At 45.8% G+C, this 9,006-nt stretch overlaps 1 protein-coding gene across 1 annotated transcript in view; it reads right to left on the bottom strand.

The window, feature by feature from the left end:
• gnb5b (guanine nucleotide binding protein (G protein), beta 5b) overlaps positions 1-4,514 on the bottom strand; it is a 16,077-nt gene extending 11,563 nt beyond the window's left edge. The window contains exon 1 of the mRNA XM_056279290.1: positions 4,389-4,514. Within this exon, the coding sequence (XP_056135265.1) occupies positions 4,389-4,514 (126 nt within the window). The remainder of the gene's footprint in view (positions 1-4,388) is intronic.
• Positions 4,515-9,006: the final 4,492 nt, after the last annotated feature.

The raw sequence follows: 9,006 nt of genomic DNA, 5'->3' as shown, positions 1-9,006 counted from the left end.
TTTCCCATTTTTGGGTGTTTCAAAATAATGGGCCAACGTCCCCAGTTCCGCTTGCCAGGTGCTATTTGGTGTTTTCCTTTGAATGTTTAGCATTCTTCGACAGAATTTCATTATGGAGGGCCTCTATTGGGTGTTTGCCTATGAGTCATGCTCCAATCTACTGAGGCGGGCCCCCAGATCTCACTTCCATATAAATCTATTAGTAAAATTACATTATCAAATATTTTTGTCCAGATTCTAATTGGAGTGATAATGTTGAATAACTTGGTTTTTAATGCATACATTGCCCAATGTGGTTTTTCTTTGCATGCGTTGAAATTTCCTGATGGAGATATGGTCAGACCAAGGTAAGTATCCAAAGGAGTTGAATCAAGTGCAACTGGACTTGGTATATATCCGTGAAGATGTTTCGCCTCTCATCCAAGAGGCTTCCTCAGTTCGTGCCTTTCTGACTAGACCAAGCTAGTCTGAGGGGCGAAACGTCTTCACGGATATATACCAAGTCCAGTTGCACTTGATTCAACTCCTTTGGATAACCATGACCTGGATGAATGAGAACATTCACAGACAAGGTAAGTATATTTTTTGTGTGTTTAATTAGGGTGTATTCAAAGTAAAATCGTATTTGTTTTCAAGATATCTCATGTTTTGGGTTTTTCTTTACCTCCAAGGCCCAGTTATGGCAGTATTGTTCCGGGATGGTCAGGTTATGTTGAAGACCATCTCTGGTTGGGGACAACAGAATAAGGTCGTCTGTATAAAGCAGGTATGTAATCTCTGTGTCTAAGCGTGGGAAGCCCAGAGCTGCTGAACGGCACAACTGGCAACTGGTCCGCAAGTTCACTTATTTAGAGGTTAAATAATGTAGGGCTTAAAAAGTATCCTTGCTTCACACCACGTCCTCGAGTAAAATACTCTTGTTCTTTGTTTGTTCATTTTCACAGCACACTGGTTGTGCTTATACATACATTTGAAAAGATCATATGCCCCCCCTCTCTCTGATGGTACTATGTGGTTAAACATGTTTTAAAGCCTAAAATAGGGACAAAAGTTTGCACCAAGGGCTTCTAAAAGTTTGAAGCACTTTAGAAACAGGTTACAGATACTCAAGTGTCCTCCGTCAGAATAGACTGTAAGAACATTTTTATGAACTGGCTTTTAACCGGTTGCTTGTTAAGTTGGTTGTAGTAATATTTATAGTTGCTATATAAAGTTTTACTTTGTCTTTACAAATCTGGGACAGTAGCTGCATTTCGTAGCTTTTGTTCCTGTGAGGTTTGTTAGTATGAAGCACATCTTGTGAGTAAGGAACACGAATGCTATTGTTTCTACACCGTGATAGGAGACTCACATCCTGTATGTTTAGAGTCATATTAATATTCCAGGAAAAAATAAATGAAAAAAAATCATCAATCAAGGTTGATTAAATATCTCTATTATGTCTATTATTATAGCTAAATTTAGTTCCGGTATAAAGCAGCAAAGTTTTTGTTGCTTGCTGAGGCAGTGATTAATGGGGATCTCTCTCTTTCTCTCGCTCCCTCCCTCTCTCTCTCACTCTCTCTCTCTCTCTCTCTCTCTCTCTCTCTCCTCTCTCTCTCTCTCTCTCTCTCTCTCTCTCTCTCTCTCTCTCTCTCAATTCAAATGGCCCAACGTAACAGTGCATATTAACGAAGCAAGAAATTAAACATTAATTAGAAAACATATTATATCAAATAAAAATACGACAGCGAAAGAAGCATAACACAAAACAAAACAAATAAACTGTCATCTAATATAACAGCTGCAACGTGTGTCAGGTGACTGCCCCTCACTTTACGGCAGGCAGCAACTGCCCAAAAAACCCCCTACCATCCGCCGTTGGTGGTCAGTGTTACATTGACCAGAGGCGGATGGTAGCGGGTTTTTGGGCCAATGTGAAATAGACTGCTGCTAATTTACAGCTCTCTGGGTCTTCCCCTAGTAGGACTGGTAAGTTTTCTTCATCTAATACGTTAAGAAAACCTTTGTAATAATTGGAATGTTTTAAAACCGGGCCTCCCGGGTAGCGTAGCGGTCTAATCCGTTGCCTACCAACACGGGGATCGCCGGTTCAAATCCCCGTGTTACCTCCGGCTTGGTCGGGCGTCCCAACAGACACAATTGGCCGTGTCTGCGGGTGGGAAGCCGGATGTGGGTATGTATCCTGGTCACTGCAGTAGCGCCCCCTCTGGTCGGTCGGTGCACTTATTCAAGGGGGGAGGGGGAACTGGGGTAAATAACGTGATCCTCCCACGTGCTACGTCCCCCTGGCGAAACTCCTCACTGTCAGGTGAAAAGTAGTGGCTGGCGATTCCACATGTATTGGAGGGGACGTGGTAGTCTGCAGCCCTCCCCGGATCGGCAGAGGGGGGTGTGAGCAGAGACCGGGACAGCTCGTAAGAGTGGGGGTAATTGGCCGGGTACAATTGGGAGTAAAAGGGGGAAAACATCCACACAAAAAAGTGCTTCTCTGAGATGCTTATACTTTTCCCATTTAGTCAGGAAGTGTAGCGCTCTCTCTCTCTCTCTCTCTCTCTCTCTCTCTCTCTCTCTCTCTCTCTCTCTCTCTCTCTCTCTCTCTCTCTCTCCCCAAAGACGTCACACTCCCGTCTTTGACCTATCATGATATTATCTACCGTTAACCTGCCCAGTACCAATTAAAACTGCATGCTGTGAAAGCCATTATAAAATGGCAATGCAAAGTCTAAATCTTTTCTGTGAATAGGGTAACGCTTATTAATGAGCGGCTAACGTGATTAATAAACGATTGATAAATGAGCAGGCTAATAAGCCATTGCACCAATGAGCTCTTACAACACACATTATCAGAATGCCCAACATATCAATAACCATCTTATTGACACAGATCTGAATGTTGTATCTAGCGCCTTCTTTCTTTTTGGATCCAGACTAACCTAATTAGACTTCTCAGACAGGACCATGTTGACCGAAGTATTTGCCCTAACCTTAACCATTTAGGATTTCACGTCTAAACTTCACCTCCAGATTCAAAAATGTCAGGATTAAACTCAGTCCTGATGTTGTTGTTCAGTTGTCTTGGGTTTTTCTTGCAAAGCTCTTATTCACGATTATCTAAAACTGGTGATAAGACAGTTGTTGATATATTCAAGCCCTATTGCTTGCTTATCAATCACTATTTACAGTTACACTATTTACATAATAAATTATGAACAGCAACAGCCCTTGGTCACGACTTGCTATAATTAGGTCCACTGTACACTGTAATGTGATATCTGGTTATAGAAGTAGAAAGAACAAAATCTGTTATGTGTAAACCACCAGACAGCCTCAGAAGATCCTGTGGAGAGAGTGAAGGTGCAGTGGACTGACGCTACACATAGATTAGATTATAGATCGTTGACAAGGGGACACAGTCCAGAGACGGAGGATGGCTCCACTGGCATGCATTTATCTCCCCCAGCACATCGGTTCCTCTTCACGCGGGTGTTTGTGTGACTAGGGGACGCTTTAAGTAGTACGCACACAGAGAAAGACACGAGCCTGTCCACTAAGAAACACTTCCGGTGAACATTTTGTTTTATTTTTCCTTTTATGAAATCCTGTTGGAATCCCAGCCTCACGGGCCTTGGAGAAGAAATGGACTGGCTTTTGGTTTCTCCTGTATGGAATTTTTTCTGGTCTAAATTACAAACTTTTTTTGGGGGGGGGGGGGGGGGTTTCCTCTTTTTACTCCCCAATTGTATCCGGCCAATTACCCCACTCTTCCGAGCCGTCCCGGTCCGCTGCTCCGCCCCCTCTGTTGATCCGGGGAGGGCTGCAGACTATCACGTGCCTCCTCCGATACATGTGGAGTCACCAGCCGCTTCTTTTCACCTGACAGTGAGGAGTTTCGCCAGGGGGACGAGGGCGCGTGGGAGGATCACGCTATTCCCCCAGTTCCCCCCTAAACAGGTGCCCCGACCAACCAGAGGAGGTGCTGGTGCAGCGACCAGGTCACATACCCACATCCGGCTTCCCATCCGCAGACACGGCCTGTTGTGTCTGTACAGGGACGCCTGACCAAACCGGGGTAACACGGGGATTCGAACCGCCAATCCCCGTATTGGTAGGTAACGGAATAGGACCGCTACGCTACCCGGACGCCCAACCAAAGTAGAACCTTTAAAGAAGGCTCTTGGAATGGCCCTTCATATAGCTGATGTTTCAGAGTCACTAACAGAGAAGTGTGCCTTGTTCTGGTCAGGGTAACCTTTCCTGGGTTTGGACTGGGGAAAGGGCAACATATACCATCCCTGTTTGTGACAGTAGCCGACGCTACTGCTTCGCATGTCCCGGCAAATTCGGTTTTACTGGACTAAATTCTAAGCCGCACAAATGGTCCATACCATCTCCACACAGAAGGAGCAGTAGTTGATGGGCTCGTTCTTGATGTAGATGTTCATCAGAGGGCTCGCCTTGGTGCAGCTGTCACAGGGGCCAAACGTGATGGCCACGAACGTCTGGTCACACATGGTTGCGGCTGGTCACCAACACACCTGTGGAACACACACACACACACACAAACGCATACAAATACATGCTTACACATATGTAGTAACAGCAGTGACAAACAAAGGACAGACTAACATGCAAATACATGTACACATATATGTGAACCTATACACAAGCATGTGTATATACGCACATACTAGACACATGGATACACAGATAGACCTGTAGCTATACATAGTATAAAACACATGTACACATGCATACACACCTGTATATACACCCAAACACAAAGCAACTCGTGACACACAAGCACACATGGACACAACAAGAATTAAGTCATCATCATCATCACACATCACTAGCACTGAGGGCCCAGATCAATACACTATGCGCTGGCAAGTCTTTAGGACGGCGGCTCTTTTGATTTCTGTATGCCAGGTTATAGCCGCTCAGCCTCTATGTTAGTCTGTGCCTACATGTATGTGGAGGTGTGTGTGTGCGTGTGTGTGCGTGTGCATGATAAGTAGTTGGTAATCTACTTCAGGCTGATCCCTCTCTGAGCTCCAGACCAGAAGAGTGGAGCAAAGCTATTCTGGGAAGCACACACACATCCAGTACACACTCAGCATGTTGGCAGACACATCAGAACTATTTCACAGCCCAACACATCGTTGGCTTAACATCACTATTCATCACATGACAGCAATTCGCTATGCAACATTCATTATTTTGAGGCTGGGGGGGGTGGCTATTGTCACTGTAGCTGGGCCTCGTTTTCTTCTATAATTACTTAATTTAATTTCATGCTTGATAGTAAAGGTTTAAAAAATGGGTACAGCACGTTTCATTTCTGCACAGGACACACTTGTGCATTGTCGAGGTACAAACTGAGATTTGAGATGATGATTATATATGTGGAATGGGGGGGGGGTATTAAAAGATCAATTTGCTCACACAAAACACAAATACCCATTATAGCTCACGATGTCTGTCTTAATCCAAGAACATCAGTAATATAGTTTGTGTAAGCGCCAAGGTTTGCAACACCTCTGTATTGCTAAGGTCATTAATACTCTTCTGTATGCAAATTAAAAAAAGAAAGAAGATCGTTGTACGGAGCGGACATCAAAAAGCATTACGAGTCACCACAGGCTCCACCACGGGCCTTCCTATCAGCAGAATCTGGAAGCGCCTCTCCGTTTTCCTTGTGCTGTCACGAACAGGTCCTCTGATGTTGGTGTCAGTCATTTCAAGTGATCCACTCTACATTTTCTGCATTTACATCCATTACCACCCTCAGGTTCACCGTCCCAATCCGTAAACACGACTACCGGCCCACACATAACCCAGTCAAGACAACGCAAACACAAATGGCTGCAGCGAGGACATTTGTAGAAACCATATCTCAAGACATGACGGGTAAGGAGCCTTACCTCGGAGAATTGTTTTCACCACACAGCAGATACCCGGCCTTGGGGACTAGCTTGAGGTTCACAGTGAGGAAGAAGATTGGATGTGAGGGGCAGAAGAGGGAACGGTAAGCTCCTTAGTGAAGTATTTAAGTTGTGACACTGCTTCGCTATTATGTCCAGATCACTCCGTCTTACCTGCAAGGCTGGAAGGGTTACACCGAAAATATGAGCGGTTACAGATTACCCGTCTAAGATCGCTTCTGATAATATAACTCCAACATGGTGATGTTAGAGAAACTGCTGGATGACCTCAATCCCAAGCCTAAAGCAACATGCAGCGCAGCTGAATATTGGGTGTATTGGACTTTAGATAACCGAATAAACACAGCTCTGACACTACCCACACCTCCTTCCTTACCCGAACAAGGATGTGAATGGACTGAATGAAAGCCACTTTGTCATTGTATTCTTACAATGAAATGTGTCTTCTGCATTTAACCCATCCTATTGTTTAGGGCAGCGTTTCCCAACCCAGTCCCCAAGGAACCCCTATCCTGCAGATTTTCATTGTAACCCTGCATAGGTAGCCCTGCTTGCACTTACTCAACCAATCATCTCACAGCACTTAATTATGCAAGGTGTGCAACGCCTGACATCATTCATTGCTGATTGGTTGAATAACTACAAACAGGTACCTACTCAGGGTTGCGAAGAAAATCTGCAGGATAGGGGTTCCTTGAGGACTGGGTTGGGAAACACTGGTATAGGAGCAGTGGGCATCTGCAGCACCCGGGGACCAACTCCAGTTCTTCTTTCCACTGCCTTGCTCAGGGGCACAGACAGGAGTATTAACCCTAACATGCATGTCTTTCTGATGGTGGGAGGAAACCGGAGCACCCGGAGGAAACCCACGCAGACACGGGGGGAACGTGCAAACTCCATACAGAAAGGACCTGGGACGGCCTGGGGTTCAAACCCAGGACCTTCTTGCTGTGAAGCAACAGTGCTAACCACTGGGCCACCGTGCCGCCCGGCAAACATCTTGTGCCCAACGTGGGGATTTATATTCTATCCAAATTTTGCCCACCAGTGCACACATATATGCATACACACTCTTGTTTCTTACACTGGTCAGGGTTCATCTCCTGCCCCCCCCCATGCACACACACACACACACACACACGGCCCTTACCAGGATATGAATACTTGTGATTTTGTGGCGTACCGCTTCTTGTGTAAACTTGTCTCCCTGTATCTTGTGCCTACTTTGCTTGTGGACCAGTTCGCTGAGTGTATTTTTAGAAAAGCCTTATAAAATTTAAGTTACTACAAGTTGTGTAAAATATTTGTAATCTCACCCTACTTTTCTCCCCTTTAAAACACACTTGCAATACCTGACCTGCAGCTCGATATTTTCCACAAGTATCCGTCTGTAACTTTTCGCTTTTCAGTCGCTACAGCCAATTAACAGCTGAGGCTTTATTTGGTAGTCGGACTTGTGAGATCCCATTAAAAGTAATCCATTACTTTCACAGCCTGATTACCTGCAGAGGTTTCAGTCTCCTCAGCGGCAGTGAAACAGCAGCATGGTAGGCTACAGGCCATGAGGAGTCTGAACTGTGGACTGATGACAGGACTCCGTATCAGCCAGCAGGGCAGCTGGAGCGCCCCTAACTGGCAGGTTTGATATATAAACCATATCTGATGTTAAGCATCGTAACAAAATATCACATGAGCATGGCGAAATGAGACAACGGGCAACTAATGTGACAAAGTGGGTGAACACACCATTTATCCCATTGTCTCAGTTGTTACCGGGTATTGGCTCTCCTTGCCACAGGGGTGCAGCCTAGGGTTGTAGGGCGTCATGGTGTAGTTGTGTGTATGAGATATTAACTCAAGCTCAATCGTTGAGTTGAGTTTTGTTCAGTTAGGCCACTCAGGCCAGGCTTTCCCACAGTTAGCCCCTGGCTAACGGGGGGGGGGGGCTTCCGTTGACTGGTTAGCGCAGTCACCCGTGGTGCGGGTTTGATCCCACCGCTGCCACGTGAATTCCAAATGTAGCGAGAATTCAGGGGGCAGGCGGGAATCGAACCTGGGTTTCCCGCACCACGGGCGACTGCGCTAACCAGTCAACTGAAGGGTCCGACCCGTTAGCCAAGGGCTAGCGAGTCTACACATCCGTGGTCGTTACACTGCTGCACTGCGTATCAAAGATACAAGTCACATTACAACAGGAAAATATACCTCTTCTCCGGAAGGATATAATGTCGCCACAGCACCTGTCAATCTGAGCAAGGCTGTTTTCCAGCGCCGCCCCACCACTCACAGCTCGCCGGGGCTCCCGCTCTGGGCTCCCGCCGGGCTCCCGCCGGGCTCCCGCTCTAGGCTCCGGGGTTTTCAAAAGGCGCAAAATGACTTGAAGATACGTTGAGGCTGTGTTAAGGGAAGACGGAAATGATTTCCCGCAGGCAAGCGGACGGTGAGGAATTCATTTATTTGTCTTTTACAGATTGAACAACTTAAACTTATTTCAAGTTTCTTAAAGGTGAGGACATTCACTAAGCACAGCGACCAGGAACTACAAACAGTCCAGTTTGCCAAATGTACACATGGGGTCAGAGGGGAAACGACAGTACCGGCTTCAGTGTGGTCTGACCAAAGGGGGGGGGGGGTCTGTCCATACGGTTATTAACAACTCAACATGATGAGATTAATGCTAGTGTTGATAAGCATGATAATGATAGTTCTTACTTCATATCGTACAACCAACTTTCCCAAATGTAAGACAAAGAGAATGAAAAATGACTTTTACAGTCTCCTCTTAGAGAGCCCTGGAGAAACCCAGGGGAACGAGATACACCAGCTGAAAGCCAACAATACACACTAACGAGTGAATATGGTTCCCTCTCACTCTTTCTCGCTCTCTCGAAAGTAGGTCAGCCTTCCACCAGGAATAAGTAAGTCCCAAAGGCTCGCTTGACCAAGTCTGAAAATGCTGGTGTTGGGACAGAGTCGATTAAAAGTTGTTGATTTTGAGCTGAAGTTTCTGTGTTACCGAGAAAAACAAAACAAAACACAATAACGTAGGAGGGAAACA

The sequence above is a fragment of the Lampris incognitus genome, chromosome 4 (genome assembly GCF_029633865.1).
Source record: "Lampris incognitus isolate fLamInc1 chromosome 4, fLamInc1.hap2, whole genome shotgun sequence".
Taxonomy (NCBI): domain Eukaryota; kingdom Metazoa; phylum Chordata; class Actinopteri; order Lampriformes; family Lampridae; genus Lampris; species Lampris incognitus.
The sequence above is the reverse complement of the archived record's forward strand: the minus strand, read 5'-3'. Positions and strand labels throughout refer to the sequence as shown.